General features: G+C 34.9%; 2 protein-coding genes across 13 annotated transcripts in view; one reads left to right on the top strand and one right to left on the bottom strand.

Annotated features, from left to right (window-relative positions):
- Positions 1–664: 664 nt before the first annotated feature.
- ddx59 (DEAD (Asp-Glu-Ala-Asp) box polypeptide 59) lies at positions 665–9,224 on the bottom strand. Its single transcript, NM_001044978.2, is given in 8 exon segments — positions 665–988; positions 1,087–1,215; positions 1,730–1,882; positions 2,623–2,874; positions 5,199–5,288; positions 5,367–5,549; positions 6,760–7,287; positions 9,022–9,224. Coding segments are annotated over 8 exon segments (1,755 nt in total). The 5' UTR covers positions 9,196–9,224; the 3' UTR covers positions 665–742.
- A 1,954-nt stretch (positions 9,225–11,178) lies between these two features.
- Positions 11,179–17,865, top strand: part of camsap2a (calmodulin regulated spectrin-associated protein family, member 2a) — a 75,221-nt gene continuing 68,534 nt past the window's right edge. For all 12 annotated transcript variants that reach the window (XM_087302975.1, XM_087302974.1, XM_087302968.1 and 9 more), the window contains exon 1: positions 11,179–11,734. In XM_087302975.1, coding sequence (XP_087159101.1) covers positions 11,596–11,734 — 139 coding nt within the window. In that variant the 5' untranslated portion in view covers positions 11,179–11,595. The remainder of the gene's footprint in view (positions 11,735–17,865) is intronic.

Here is a 17,865-nt window from a genome sequence, read left to right as displayed (position 1 = left end):
ATTTAAAGTAGAATTTATAGATTTCAGTTTATTTAGGTTAACTATTTATTCATGTTTTAGCCGGGTCGCGGGGGCAGCAGTCTTAGGAGAGAACCCCAGACTTCCCTCCATCTCCTCCAGGGGGATCCCGAGGCGTTCCCAGGCCAGCCAAGAAACATAGTCCCTCCAAAGTGGGCTGAGTCTTCCCCGAGGCCTCCTCCCAGTGGGACATGCATGGAACACCTCCCTAAGTAGGCGTCCAGGAGCCACCTCAGCTGACTTTTTTTCGATGTGGAGGACCAGCGGCTCTACTCCAATCTATAAGGGTGCGCCCTTCCTGCGAAGGAAACTAATTTCAGCCGCTTGTATCCGAGATCTAGTCCTTTCAGTCATGTCCCACAGCTCATGACCACAGGTAAGAGTAGGAATGTAAATTGATCGGTAAATCGAGAGCTTTGCCTTTCGACTCAGCTCCTTCTTTACCACAATTGACCGGAACATCAACCGTATTACCGCTGCCACTGCACTGATTCGCCAATCAATCTTACGTTTCATCCTTACCTTACTATTTAACAAAACCCCTAGATACTTGACCTCCACCACCTGGGGTAAGGACTTTCCTCCAAGATGGCATCCACCCTTTTCCAGCAGAGCACTATGGCTAACAGTCTAAAGGAATATTTGCTTAATTTATTCATAGCATTTATTAAAAACATGAATGACAAATCCTCAACAACTCCTTTAATAATCCGCAGGTCTCCTGTTATTTCCTGGCAGACCTCTTGTCGTGTTGTTGTATGAGGTGTAAGATGCTGTGTGTGTGTTGTGTGTTTTTCTGCTTGTCTCTGCGCTGCTGCTCGTGCAGATGTGGCGAGTTGAGGATCTGCGGGGGCAGGATGGAGCCGGTGGGCTTCACTCTCTTCACCATCTCCAGAAACAGACGCTTGTTGTTGTTGTTCATGAAGGTGATGGCGGTACCTCTGTGGCCCAGACGACCCGCTCGGCCAATCTGAAGCATTCATATGGAGGTGATGGTGGAGTTATTAACAACTAGCTATTATTATTAGCTATGGCAACATTCAGTGTGTGTGGTGTTTCAAGTCATACCTGATGGACGTATTCATCCATGTTGGAGGGCATGTCAAAGTTTATGACCAGCTTTACATTGACCAGATCTAAACCTCGACCCAGAATCCCAGTGCTGATCACCACGTCAAACTGACCCTCTAGGAGACCCTGAGAATATAATATAATAAAATAATAGGTGGTTATAAATTCATTTCTTTAATCTAGATTAATCTCACTGAATTCTTGGAGATTATCTAGATTAATCTAGATTAAAATGGCTCATTTGAATTCTGCCAAAGGCATTCAGAATATGTGTGCTACCGAAACAATGACTAAAAGTAAGTCTTTGATAACGGGTTTCTCAAGCCAGGTGGCGCATTAGACGAGGGGTTCATCTCCTGTTTCCAAAATGCATCACAAACTGCTTGAGAAACTGTGAAAACAAATGATGTTCAATAAGATGCACTTGTGTTTACTAACCGTTTATTCAGTTAAACATTAACTTTAAACTGTAGGCCTACATAAGCTGAAACAGAAATTTTTGATTACTTTAATCCGACTAAAGTCAAAACTGAACTAAACAGAAATGGAATTAAGACATGTGGAGTATGCATATATTACTGGCATTATTGAAGTAATATTCACCATATTTTTTGACAAGATACACACATGCGGCTGTTACCTTCACAATTTTGTTGCGTTCCCACTGCATCTTGTCTGAATGAATGGCGACTGTGTTTAAACTCATGACCTTCTGCACAGCTTCACACAGCAGATCAGCTCCCAATTTACAATCCACAAACACAACCACTGGAGGCTGATAGAGCTTTTCGTCCTGTCAACACACACAGAGAAACACACCATTTACACGTTCAATAATATACAAGGAAAAATACAATATCTATAAATATTATGTAGTATATAATGTAGTATAATATATTTTTACACATTCAATAATATACATGGGAATTATACAGTTTCTACAAATTATTTTTATTATGATTTTAAATGAAAATTGTGAAAATTTCTATATATATATATATATATATATATATATATATATATATATATGATTTTTTTTAAATAAATATTTTATATTTATTCTATATTCTTGATGGACAATTATTCTGAAATGTTAGAAAAAGTACATTATTAATAATGATTATATTATATCATGTTACAAGCTGCAAATTCACATTTACTAATTAATTTACCTAATTTAAGGAAATATTCTGAATTATTGTATGTATTTCATCTCAAATTATTTTATTTATACAGTATTTATATTTTTTTTACAAATATTATTATTAAATGATTGTAATATGTAATATTTCAAATATATTGTTTTTCATTTTTCATAATTTTTTATAAACAATTATTAAATGTTAATGGTTTCGTACAATTTTAACAATGAATGTATTCATCAGCCCAAAAGTAAATACATTTCTCCTTTTCTTTAAGTTGTGCTTTATAAAATGCTTCATTTTCGACTTTCTGTCTCTGGCTTCTTTTTGTTAACCTGCATATTAAGATGTAAGGAAAGTAAAACAGTGCCATTTCAGCATGATTTGTTACGTTTAAGATCTCAAAAAGCTTCTTCTTCTTGGAGGGCTCCTCCACCCACAGGACAATCTGCCGAACGTTTGCACAGGGCTGGTTCTTCTGGCCGATGGTGATGGTCACTGGGTCATGGGTGAGACGCTCTGCCAGCTGCTGTGTGCCAGTGGGAATAGTGGCTGACGTCAGCAGAGTCTGATGGTCTTCTGGGACCTGCTCCAAAATATCCAGAACCTGCTGCTGGAAGCCCATCTTCAGCATGGTGTCTGCCTGTAGGTGGGAGGGTTTGACAATGGCATCATTAATTACAACATTTCTTTCTATTTATCTTTTTTCCCCTCCCTTATCTTTTTTCTTTCTAATTTTACTTTATTTCTCGAAATCAAAACATGCTACTATAAAAATTATTTTAAAAAACTAAAACATAAATGTATCAGTAAAGCATGGATTGTATTGATGTATTGGTGTTTAAGTGTTTTTAAACTTAGGAATATCAAATCTCATATTATTTTGTTATTCTCCGTGTTATTCTCACTTAATATTATAAGTGAATGACTTTAAAAGAAACAACAACTAAATGTAAATGAATGTTTTTTTATGGTAAAAGTTAATTAACCAATTAAATAACAATCGACCAATGAAAGTTATTTCATATTTTTAATGGATTGATTATATTAAATTAATTTGTTTTTCATAACTTGTTTACTGGGGCGACCCGGTGGCACAGTGGGTAACACAATTGCCTCACAGCAAGAAGGTCGCTGGTTCGAGCTCTGGCAGGGTCAGTTGGCATTTCTTTGTGGAGTTTGCATGTTCTCCCTGTGTTCATGTGGGTTTTCTCCGGGTGCTCCGGTTTCTCCTACAGTCCAAATACAAGCGGTACAGGTGACTTGAATAAGTTAAATTGGCTGTAAAGCATATGTGTGAATGCAAGAGTGTATGGGTGTTTCCCAGTGTTGGGTTGCACCTGGGCATCCACTGCGTAAAACATATGCTGGATAAATTGTCGGTTCTTTCTGCTGTGGCACCCCAGATTAATAAAGGGTCTAAGCCCAAAAAAAATAAAAATGAAAGAACTTGTTTATTATACATTTTTATTATAATTTCATTTAAATGAATAAAAAATATATAATACATCAAAAAAAAAAATAGCATTGTTACTTCATCTTTTAATGAAAAACTAATTAAATATTAAACACAAAATTAATACAAAATGTGTTTATCTGTTTGCTTGTTTCTTTTAGGTATTTTTAATATAATAATAATTTATATATATATATATATATATATATATATATATATATATATATAAAATAAAAGCAATTATGATATATTTGATGGACAATTACTTTTAGATATTAATAATACTAATTATTATTGTTATTTTTATTATAAAGATATATTAATTTAATAATTTATTTCATATTTTTGAAAATCACATTTATCAGCCTTTTTCATATTTTAATGAAAAATAATTAAATCCTTAAATTTTCCTCCTATCTCATCTCCTTTTTGTCTGCTTTTCCGGGGCCTAGTCAGCAGTTTTAGGAGAGAACTCCAGACTTTCCTCTCCCCAGACACTTCCTGCAGCTCCTCCAGGGGGATCCCGAGGCGTTCCTAGGAGAGCTGAAAAACATAGTCCCTCCTGCGTGCCCTGGGTCTTCCCCGAGGCCTTACCCCGGTGGGACAGGCCTAGAACAACTCCCCGGGAAGGCGTCCAGGAGGCATCCGAAACAGATGCCAAAGCCACCTCAGCTGACTTCTCTCGACGTGGAGAAGCAGCGGCTCTACTCCAAGCTCCTCCTGGGTGACAGAGCTCCTATAAGGGTGCGCCCTCCCACCCCGCAAAGGAAACTCATTTCGGTCACTTGTATCCTATCCAAGATCTTGTCCTTTCGGTCATGAGCTTTGAGTGAGAGTAGGAACATAGATTGACAGGTAAATTGAGAGCTTTGCCTTACGGCTCAGCTCCTTCTTTACCACAACGGTCCGATACCAATACTGCTGCCGCTGCACCAATCCGCTAGTCAATCTCACGTTCCATTATTCCCTCACTTGTAAACAAAACCTAAAGATACTTGAACTCCTCCACCTGGGGTAAAGACTTTCCTCCAACCTTTCCAATAGATATTCAATAGATATAATATATTAAATAAAATCTAATAGATATTAGATATTAAAAATATTATAAAATAAATATTACATAAATACATGTATATATAAACCAGTAAATGTATTTTAAAAAAATGTAATACCTTCATATTTTATTGAAGTTATACTAAATGGTTAACTGCATTATGCAAATCTTTTTTTATTATCTTTATAATTCATTCATAATTTATTATATTTACTTATATATTGTTATTATCTCTCTTTCTCTCTCTCTCTCTCTCTCTCTCTCTCTCTCTCTCTATATATATTTATATATATATATATATATATATATATATATATATATATATATATATATATATATATATATTTATATTCATATTGATGCAGTTAATCTATTTTTTAAATTAAATTTAATATTAAAACATCAAAATATCATCAAAGATATAAACATACGCCTTTCTATGTAAATAAATGCTGACCTCATCAACCACAACGGTCCTGACATGATCCAGCTGTACGGCCTTCTGCTTCAGAATCTCAAGGAGACGTCCAGGAGTGCCGATCACAATCTGCACAAACCAAACCTCCACAAATAAACAAACAAAGCTCTTAATGGGCAAACCTCACTTTGACCTCAACCCCGATACCTTGATGTTGTGCTTTAGTCGATGCAGTTGTGGAGGTAGAGGCATCCCACCGACCAGAAGAGCTGTCCTCATGTTGGGAAGACCCCTCATCAGCTCTTTTGCCTGCTCCTCGATCTGGATGGCCAACTCACGGGTCGGGGTCAAGATCAGACATGCCGGGCAAGACGGAGACGCAGATTCACTCTGGAAAATATTGCAAATATGCAGAAAAGGATGATGATGGGGATGAGGATGTTGAAACTGTGTGGACAAGAATGTGCTGTTGAATCATATGCTTGATTCCGATTGGCTAATAATTCAACCTCGTCAATTATTTCTTTATTAACATTAGGTTTTAATGAAATGGTATTCCGGTTTTCTATTCTTCATAAAACTAAAATTTTCCCCAATTTTTTATATTCTTTTTAACAGTTAGTCTGGATAACAAATGTTTTCATTAGTTATAACTGAAAATATTCCTCAAAATATTGCTTTGTTAATGCTTCTGAAGTTCAAAACTTTGTTTAAAATAAAAGTATTTTATGCTAAGAAAAAATCTGTAAATTAAGGGCATTTTAAAAAATAAACTAACGAAAAGGTACCATGTTTTCAGATACGTTTAGATTGATGACATTCATTATTAGACAATTCAATGCCAATGTTTTAATTTCAGAAGAGTTAAAGGGAGAATTCACCCAAAAATGAAAATCTGTCACTCGTCCTCCACTTGTTCCAAACCTGTTGAAAATAAAAGAAGATATTTTGAAGAATGTTGGAAACATGTAGCTGTTAACTTTCATTGTAAAACAAATACTATGAAAATCAGTTACTGGTTTCCAACATTCTTCAAAATATCTCTTTTTGTGTCCAAGAGAAGAAAAAACTCAGTCCGAAAAAAGTGAAAGATGATTAAATGATAAGATTTCATTTTGAGTGAACTGTCCCTCTGAGGCACAGGTGTCAAGTCCAGTTCCTGGAGGGCTGCAGCTCTGCACAGTTTAGCTTTAACCCTATAATTAAACACACCTGCTCAAACTAATTGAGTCTTTCAGGCTTCTTTGAGACCTCCAGGTAAGTGTGTTGAGGCTGGGTTGGAACTAAACTGTGCAGAGCTGAGGCCCTCCGGGAACTGAATTTGACATCTGTACTCTAAGAGAATAATATGTTGTGCAACAACCATAATTTTCAATAACAACAAATGAAACTTTTTGTTATTCTGACTAATTGACCAATTGTTGTTTTCTAAACAATAAAATCAATGGCAATTAAAGAAAATTGTAGTCAAACCTTTAAAAAATGCTTTATAACACAACAATACATAGCATATCATTATAATTCTTTATTTTACTAATACACTACTCAGAATTATTTGACAAGAATCTTCCTAAACATTATGTCACTTGTCATCATTCACCTGCAGTGCTCTCATCACCACCGGCAGAAGGAAAGCCACAGTCTTCCCAGAACCGGTGTCCGCAGTGGCGATCACGTCTCTCCCGGTGAGCCCCACGGGTACCATCTGCATCTGCACCGGTGTGGGCGCCTCATACCCGGCCACCTTCAGATTCTTCTCGAGCACAGTGGGGAACCGACAGTGCTGGAACTCAATGACAGGCCTGCAGACCTCCGCTCCCGCGCTTACGATCCCCAGCTCGGCTTTAACCCGCTCTATCTGCTCCTCCGTCAGCTCAGAAATAAAAGTGTCCTCCTTGTAGCAATAACTCTTTGTATTTTCAGAGCTCTCCGGTGTGTTTTTGTTATTAAAGAGTTTGTCGCCGAAGTCTGCGCAGACTGCGGCCAGGTGAGCGGCTTTGCACTCGAGGCTGCAGATGTCGTTGTCGGTTTTGTTGCAGATGTATTCGCCGTATCGGCCGCACATCACGCAGACGGGCTCACCAGGCTCCGGCCACCGCTGGCTCTTCTTGAAGGACTTCACCGGCTCCTGCAGTGGATTAGGATAAAGTTGGTTTTATATAATATAATATAATATAATATAATATAATATAATATAATATAATATAATATAATATACTTTAATATAAGATAATTTACTGTAACATAATATCATATAACTCCAGAAAAGTAGGCCATGGTTTGCTAATTCTAAAAAGGAAACCATATTAGCAGTCAATGGCTATAAAAGTACATTGTTCAGTCAATTAAACTGCTGTAATGTTGTTTTGAAGTTATACTTACAGTTGAAGTCAGAATTTTTAGCCCTCCTGTATTTTTATTCCCCAATTTCTGTTTAACGAAAAGAGTCTTTTTTTCAACACATTTCTAAACATAGGCTTGTTTAAATAACTAATTTTGCATAGCTAACTTCTTTTATCTTTGCCATGATGACAGTACATAATACCCTGTAAAAAAATACAGTGTATGCTTTACCTGAATTGAGGCAACTATTTGCATCAGCCTTTTAAGTATTTTAAATTCATTTTATTTTAGTTTGTCCTGTTAGACTTTGCATGTTCTCAATTTACACTTTAAAGTAACATTGAGTCCGTTTTATCAATTTTCTACTTGTAGTTTTAAGTTCGCCAAACCTGCACTGTAAAACCCGACAGTCAACTTTATCAACTGAAATGAGTGAAGTTAACTCAAAATATACTAAAAGTCAATTCTACTCATTTGAAAAGAGTTTTGAACTCAAGTGTTGATGGTCATGAGTTAATTAAATACCTCATTACTTCAACTTAAATGGAGTAAGTTCACAGTACTCATATAGAGGTCTAGGTTTTTAAACTCAAATGGTTTGTTGCAATCGGTTTCCTCAAATAGTTTGAATTACTTTAACATATTGGGTTTTACAGTACCCAGTTGGTTTGAATTTTCTTCATTTATTGGGTTTTACTTTGCTCAAATCGCTTCATTTACTCAGATGGATTAAGGTTACAGTACTCATTAGGATTAGTTTTTGAACTTAAATGGTTTGTTGCAACCGGTTTTCTCAAATGGTTTGAGTTACCTTAGCTTTTTGGGTTTTACATTTTTTTAAAAGTAAAATGTACTTATTTATTCTAATAATCCACACAGTATTTCAAGTTACTATTATTCAGTAAAACATGTGCTTTTAGGTAATCCTAACATAATATTATTATTTTTCTACCTAAATTAAGTTATTAAGTTATTATTCAATTGAAAACTTGTTTTACAGTATTACCGAATTAATTTAACATTTCTTAAGCATATTTTTCAAGATACTAGTAATTAGCTTAAAATGCAAATTAAAGGCTTAGGTTAATTAGGCATCTTGGGGTAATCATTATATAAAGATAGTTTGTTCTGTAGACAATCGTTAAAAAAATATATTGCTTAAGAAGGTTACTAATATTGATATATTATAATATAATTTAATATTCTAGCCGAAATTAAACAAACAAGACTTTCTTCAGAAGAAAAAAAATATTATAGTAAATACTGACTGAAGTAAAGCTGGTTTTATATTTGCACATTTGAACTGTAACCTTCTTAACTACTGCTCTGTTAAACATAATTTGGGAAATATTTAAAAAAGGAAATAAAAATAACAGAAGGGCTAACGTGAATCATTTTGACTTCAACTGTAACGTTACATGCGATTTCAGACCCAATATTGAAAGTAGCTTGGTATACAATGTAGGGACCGTGTCACTGTTAAAAAAGAACGAATGTGCGATTATAAAACCAACTTTACCTCAATCTCCTGCTGCTCCTCTTCGTTGTCTGTCTGACGGCTCTCCTCCTCTGTGTTTACAGCTGGAGCTGCAGTAACCGCTGTGTCTTCTTCTGATGTCGGTTTGCTTCTTTTGGGATGCTGCTGAGGAGGTTCGGAGGCTCTTTTGAGCTTTAGAGATCTCGGCATGAACATTTTCAGACCACATTCACCGTGCAGATACTAACTGAAAACAAATAGAAAGCTTAAAATAAAGGAATTATACGTATTTAGAAGCTGACAAGTCACAACCACAGCTTTGCAATTCCTTATAAACAGTCGCGCAAATGTGACGCCATACTTATGCTACTGTATTGCTGGGTAATGTAGTTTTTAAGGATTGTAACTGTTAGAAAATGTAGTTTAATTGTAAATAAAAGTCAAGTAAATAAACAAAGAATACTACAGATGAGGCGTAATATTTATGTTAAGCAGTTGGTAAATATATACATATAGTTATTTAAATCTAAGTACAAGATTACTAAGTAATAAATTTCTGAACGACTATTCTTGCTTATAGTAGTAATATAGCATATTCTTTATTATGACAGTTGTTTTCTGCTGTTGTTGCTTTGTTATTATTGTTAATTCATTAACTTATTATTGTATATTTAATGAATAATAAATAAATATATTTAGCTGTGTGGCATTCACCTTGGCCAATATATATATATATATATATATATATATATATATATATATATATATATATATATATATATATATATATGTATGTATGTATGTATGTATGTATATATACGCACACACACACACACACACAAATGTTATGTCTGGTTCTTAGATCTGATTGGCAAATAGCCGTGCGATATTCTGCAATATCAGAACTCCTACAGCCTCTTTACCCTTTGTGAATTACCCCGCCCACATACAGCCAGCAAAAAGCAGAGACTACAGATCTAAAGTTTAAAAGATGCCCGCTCAACTGTTTAACTGTCAGCTTATGATTTGAATTTAAATCCGAAAGAAAGTAGTTCCTCATACAAAAGGTTTTTGAGACTCTCCATGTTTGATTTTGTTTTTATATACACAATTATGCCGTCAAACTGTTGTATAAATGCAATATTACACTCGTAGCAGTGCGATATGGCTGTATATCGGCACTGGTGGTGGCACTAAGGCACTCGGCCTGTGGCCTCGTGCCAACGCATGCCTCCCACCAGTGCCGATATACAGCCACATCGCACTGCTACTCGTGTGATATTGCTCATATATATATATATATATATATATATATATATATATATACATATATATATATATATATACATATATATATATATATATATATATATATATATATATATATATATACATATATATATATACATATATATATATATATATATATATATATATATATACATATATATATATACATATATATATATATATATATATATATATATATATATATACATATATATACATATATATATATATATATATATATATATATATACATATATATACATATATATATATATATATATATATATATATATATATATATATATATATATATATATATATATATATATATATATTGTGTTGACTATAAAATTTGTAAAATAATAATAATTATTATTACTATTAATATTAGTATTAATACTGTTGTTGTTGTTGTTGTTTTACATAATACCATATTTTAAAAACTACAAAAAAACATAAGCTGTGTGAAATTGAAAAAGTGAAAAAAATTTATTCGTTTTTTGATGGCATACATTAACATTGTATTAATAATTAATTAGCCAAGTAATCTGAGTTTAGCCTATTATAAAGGACATCAAAGGACTAAAAGTTACAAATAAAATAATTGTTATTCATTAACTTTTTATTCTAATGATTTTTAAAAATCTTTTTACGTTGAATACATTGAATACATTTGATTAACAAAAGACTAAACGTTGTCTTTTTATTAAATTGCCATTTGTACAAATCTTTTAATTTCTACACCAGAATGATTTTATTTATGTTTTATTTATTTGTTTGTGTCTATTCAGCATAAAGTTTAATATATATGTTATGAAATGTCACCGGATCCCATTTCTAGCACAGTCCCGATTTCTACCAGTTTGGGGTCGTTGGCGTGTTGGGCGGAGCGCGCATGCGCTGAAGGCTGATCCTCAAACTGCTGCAGGGAGACCGCAGGACGCTGGATGAACAGAGCGAGTGAATAACCGTAAATATCCAGATAGTAATAAGTGGGCAGAGCATGGCGAGCTCTTAAAGAAGACAAAGACGGCTTTAGATAGCGACTCTTTGACTTCGGGACATGGAGGTTTATTAAGGCGAAAAGCGGCCGAATTCAAATGGGGTACCAGAATGGATGAAGCTCAATGGGCAGAACCCCACTTTTACCGGATCGGGCCGAAATTGATGTGAAAATAATCCCAACCGAGTGTTTTAACAGCATCCCAGCACACTTATGTTAGAAAACCTGACATGTATGTGTAAGAAAAGAAGCCAAAAGTGATATTTGTTGCAGTGAATTCCTTCGGAGAGATGTCATCGTTGTGAACGCTGGATGTTGTGAATATGGGAGATCTGAGCGAGTCCAGAGACCCGAGAAAGACTTTCATTGTTCCTGCCATCAAGCCTTTCGATCATTATGATTTTAACAGAGCTAAAATCAGAGCCAGCCTCACATGGCTAGTGGCCAAAGCCTTCGGTACAGGTAGGTGGCGTGTTTCTTTTTCTCCACCATCATCTTTTTGTCTCTTGATTTGATTAGCAATGTGTTGCATTGAACGCGTCAGCTATCAAATAGAAGCAGAACCGTAACGTTATCTCTTCAATATGTTAATCAATGCATACCTAAGTGCATCTTCAATCTTAACTGAATCACGATTTTGTATTATAATATCACATTATGTCAACAATTATTGCAGTATTCATTTCGAGCTGCTGCTTTAATTACATATTAACGTTACGCATTTGTTGCTAATTAATTTCATTTTATAATACTAAAGTGGACAAAAATGCTAAGTTTCTGTAATGATTGGGTTATATACGTGCCATATGCTAATAATTTCAGTAAAGTTAGTGTTATTAGCATAACAACGCTCACTGTCAGATAATATGTCAGAATCTTTATATATATTATATTTGTACAATATATGCACATTATTTGTGCTTGTATATTTAAAATATCTCTATTTCGTTGCTCTTAAAGCCTTCTAACACTTTTGTAAAGTACTTATTACAGGACTTAATCGGATAGTACACACAAAAATAAAATAATTAAAGTACTATTTACTCACCCCTCAAGTGGTTCCAGGCATTCACGATTTCTTTTTTTCTGTTTAACACTAAATATATTCTGAAGAAAGGTGAAAATCTGTAACCACTGCCTTCCATGGTAGGAGAAACAAATACTATGGAAGTCGATGGTAACAGCTTTAAAACATGTTTCAAAATATCTTCATGTATGTTCAACAAAAGAAAGTCGAATGGGTTTTGAACAAGTAAATGGTGAGTAAATCATGACAGAATATTCAGTTTGAGTAAAATATTCATAGGTTTTTGGTATGATATTGACACAAAGTTATATTTTCTTGATCTGTAAAATGAGTCTGAATTGATTGATTAAAATTTAGTTTCAAGCTGCTTAAACAATAATACATTTTGTTTATTAATTTGATCTGCATAGTGTTATCCAACAGTAACAGCAGAAGTAATGCCGTTGTTTTTTTTAAAGAATTTCTATCATTGTTTTTCCTTGTGCATAGTAATATTATAGCATATTGATAATCTAGTGATTTAGTGCTGTGTTATTAACATAGCATAACTGTTCTGTTATCGTCTAATTAATCAATAAAAATGATGAAATATGGTACATTTAGACAATACACAATTTGTTGGCTTATTCATTCATATTTCTTCAGCTTAGTCCCTTTATTTATGAGGGGTTGCCACAGCGGAATGAACTGACAACTTATCCAGCATATGTTTTACACAGCGGATGCCCTTCCAGCTGCAACCCATACTGAAAAACATCCATACACACACTTATTCACACACATAAACTACGACCAATTTAGTTAATTTAATTCACCTATAGTGCATGTCTTGGGACTGTGGGGGAAACCGGAGCACCCAGAGGACACCCACACCAACACGGGGAGAACATGCAAACTCCACACAGAAATGCCAAACTGTCCCAACACAGGCTCGAACCAGCGACCTTCTTGCTGTGAGGCGACACAGTGCTAACCATTGAGCCACCGTGTCACCCTTTGTTGGCTTAAATAAATCTTGTTCCTAAATAAATCTTATTCCTTCTTCTTTCAGGAATTAAACATTAAAGATATTTAATATCAAATAGAAACAAAACCATATTTTGAAGATGTCAATAAATGCAATACTAAATTTACCTAAAGTGAGTGATAGCATAATTTTGTTTAGTATTGTCACAATATGTAATTTCTAAGCTGCATCATGAACATATTACGCATTAATTGTTTATACATTTTAGCAACATTTAACAAAAGTAACAGTTATCATTAAATTAATGTGTCAGAATTTTTTTTTTTTCAGAATTGTTAAATATGATACATTTACACAATATATGCACAATATTTTAGCGTGGTAAACATGGCAATTTAATTAAACTCACTTTCCCTGTGAAAATGAATTAGCTTATGTATGTTTATAATATCGAATCTGTCAACAAAATCAAGTTATGTATGGTTTGTATATTATTTTCACAATATTATATGAAATGTTATGTATATAATACAACAAAAATAAAGCACTTTTAAATAATATACTTGGTTATAAAATTGAATGTGATGTTTTCACTCAGACATAAAATATAATTAAAAAAATATTTAAATACATAATAAATTAGTTAAAAATAAAAGCCCTTTTTGACCCAATAAAGTAGGAATTGAGTATTTTTATGTTATTTCATAATTAATAATTTGTCGTTGAAGTATATTTAATGTAGTATGTGAACATTTTGACAGTATATTTTAATGTCATTTTAAGTATTTTGTATTTAAGTTGCAATTTAGTTGATTTTAAAATATAGATTTACACTACAAGCGCACATTCAATACACTGAAGTTTACTTGTTTATTTAGTCAGATTATCAATAAAATTATTTATCATATATATGGTAGAGCTGCACAATTAATCGAAAAAAGATCGTGATCTCGATTCGACCCCCTAGACGATCTTAATCCAGCATTTCTACGATTCTGCCAATCATAATTTCAAGTTCAGGAGAGAAGCAAAGGAGGCTGCACTTCTTTTCATTCTTTCACACACGTTGCTCAGTGACATGGACACTTCCAAATGATGTTAAAAGAGTAACATATTGTATTTACAAGGTATAATTCACCTAAAAATGTAATTTTTGTCTTCATATAATGCTGTATTCGCGGCCAGGAAATCACACGTGACGTGAGCTACTGACTGTGCGGTCGCGCGCCCAACTTAATAATAGACGCGCACGTCTACTTTAGTGAACAGAACCTGCATATGCTGTGAGTAACAGGTAATAAAGTTGTAAATAAGGCCGTACTCACACTAGGTACAGTTGCCTCGAACCGGGGCAAAGCGCGCTTGTCCCCCCTCCCGTCTCCCCCGACGGCTCGCACTCACACCACAAACGGGCCTCGCACGCTTACGTCATCGCTGCTGCGGTGTTCAGTGAGAAGCACTCTCTCACTCAGTAGCACAGTGGAGATTTCTCTAGTTGTATCGTTTCAGTTGTTTGTTATGCAGTGACATGCAGTCAAATATTTCGCCAAACAGTCCTTTGGGTTGCGGTGACACGCGGTCAGATATTTCGCCGAACAGATCTGCCACTTTTGGCTCTCATAAACAATTATAAAGCTCTCGTGCTGCAGAAATGAGGAGGTCTGCTGAAGCCGCGCAGCTGTCGTGCTGTGAGGGGTTTACGTCTTTAATAAACTACGGCAGTTTGCGTTCACTGAACAGTAAGAATGATTAATAAATCCATATGAAACAGCCCCTTAAAAGTCACGTCCCGCTTTCAGTTTCGGGCTTTTGCGCGTTTTGCACTCACACACAAGCGTACGGCGCCAAAGCCCAAGTGAACCGCGCTCAGGCACACCTCTTCCAACCGGGCCAGGGCCGGCCAAGTGAAGCGTGCTTGAGCCCGATTCAGCGCACTCACGCTTCTCAAATGATCCGGGAAACGGGCCTGGGCACGGTACAGATGGCATAGTGTGAGTAGGCCCTAATATTCAGTTTTTGGCACAGAGTGATGGTTTGAGAGCCGCGCGCAAAGTATGAAAAGCACTTAGCAGTGAAAATGAAACCGCAAGCAGGCACATCATTTAAATGATCATATCGCATTTAAGAGTTATGACTGCGACAAGCATTTCATAGCCTATGTTTTTTCTTTCATAGCGAACACAGAGTTGTGCATGAAAATAAATGTTTACAGTGTCAGTATAACTACTCTAGCCTATATAATGTTGATTTTACCAGTGAATTAAATGTTGTCTATGACAAATTGCAAGCATATATCTCAAACATAATTCAACATCAGAATTATTATAAGTAGGATAGAATTATTTATAGAAACCAGTAGACCTAAACATAATATTAATATTGTTGTTTAACCGTTTGAGAAAAAAGCAATAATCTCATATTAAGCTTTATTTTACATCTACAGAATCGTGAGAAAATCGTGATTTTTATTTTAAGCAAAAAAAATCACGATTCTCATTTTAGCCAGAATCGTGCAGCTCTAATATATGGCTTATACATTCAGATTCAATCAAATCTGCACGTTTGACTTCTCGATTGACAGATTGACGTCCATGTTTATTCACTACTTAGTCGCTGAGCTCTATGTTTAGCATATCATTGTAATTGGCTAACTGGTGCCACCACCGGCCATCTGGTCTCCTTTAAGTCTCATTAAAATGCGCAGTCAAGTCTCAAGTCAGTGCTCAATGCAAATGACAACTCTTGCTTTTGTTTAGCATTTTTGATTTAAAGTGACCTTAAACTGTAAGAACAAGACCCTGAACTGCTAATAGTTCTGCTTATAGTGTGGATATGCTAACATTCAGTAGCTCGATCGACAGGCCTTTAGGGTATTATTGACCCGTTTGTTGACTTGTGTAACCTTAGCCCAGATGATAAAAGACTTCAAAGAATGACTACTTCCTCACATTTCAGACTATGATAGTGATATTTAAACTTTCATGTTTTGATAGGGCTTTAAGATATGTGTTTTTTATGCCACCAGACTAGTTCATATGAAATGCAAGCGGTTGTTTTGGTCAAACAGAGTGTGGTCAGCTTTTAAATTCCATAAAAGCTTTTCTATTGATCCATTTTGGCCCGTTGGGAAGGATAGAGATAATGAATTGGCATTAATGGCATTTTCTCATCTGTTGAATAGATTCTTGCTTGATAGTGCATTGTTTGCTGAAAACCAACTGAGGGTGGTTTATTATTATCATCACTTATTTATTGTGAAATCAATGCAAGAAAAAAACTTGGAATTGAGTGAACTTACAGCTCTTTTTCTTTGTTTTATACTTAATCTTTATTGATGTTTGACAAAATGATGACCATAAAGTTAACATAACAAACCAATCGCCGTAAATATAATTATTTAGTGACAAATAGCATTCAAACATGTAATTTTAAATGCTATTTTTTTATAAACAGAGGAGAAAGATTGTTATTTACTCCATTTGTCCTTAAAAGATTTGTTTTTGTAATTCGAGCATATATGTGAGTCTTACATTTCTATAACTTGCATTATTATTTTAAAATAAGCTTGGGTTGATAGACAATGTCATCGGCAATGGTAGATAGACATCACAATCGCTGATAGACATCACGATGCTGAGCTGGCATTGTGATCCTCCACAGCAGCAACCCGCTTGCGAAAGATAAAAGCTGCGCCTCAAATACTACACTATACACTATGCACTTATGCACTATGTACTTATGCACTTACACACGCAACAGCATAGTATATGTATTTAGTGTCGTCCCAAATGGAGCACTAATGTTTTTTTACTAAGCGGAATATCAAACCGTTTCCCTGATGACGTTTGACGGTTGCCAAATCAGAGAAATAAATGACCAAATTATCAAATAATACCTGCCATGATTATAACCACATTCACCATCAGAAGGCGCTATAATCACTGTCGTAGGAGAATTTTGCTTCCACCATCCAAAATAAATGAAGTAATCCAACATGTGCACCTGATAGCCCCGCTCCTTTCGCTATGTGAGCAAACCTGCGGTCGTTGAGTGCATGAAGTGTCCATCATTCCACACTTAATTTTAACGGCTGAATGAGTGCATCATCCAGGTAATTGAAGTACACTTATTATTTTCAGAGTTCTCAGTGTGAACGCACTACTTACACTATTTATACTACAAAATTGGCGCAGAATAGTGCATAAGTATGCGATTTGGGAGGCAGCTACACACTTAGGCCCTGTTTACACTACGCCTTCGATAAAAAATGGCATTTTAGAACAAAAACGATCCACGTCCACTCTGGTAGTTCACCTAGCATTTCTGAAAAGCCCTCCTTCCACACTATACCGTTGAAAACCTACACAAACAAACACACACACTAGGCTTGGGTGGTAATACGGTAATATGTTATACCGTGGGATCTAAAAATAGCAACGATGTTTCACCGTTACACCGTCATAAAAACAATGCACTTAAATAGGAGACAAGTATTAAATAATAAATGTTTTTTATTTAATGCCTACAAATGCGTATGCGTGATTGTCATCTTGGTACAGTGTGGAGGAGAGAGAGAGAGAGGGGTGAGGTAAGGCGATT

The sequence above is a fragment of the Danio rerio genome, chromosome 22 (genome assembly GCF_052040795.2).
Source record: "Danio rerio strain M-AB ecotype USA chromosome 22, GRCz13ab, whole genome shotgun sequence".
In the NCBI taxonomy this organism is placed as follows: Eukaryota; Metazoa; Chordata; class Actinopteri; order Cypriniformes; family Danionidae; genus Danio; species Danio rerio.
The sequence above is the reverse complement of the archived record's forward strand: the minus strand, read 5'-3'. Positions and strand labels throughout refer to the sequence as shown.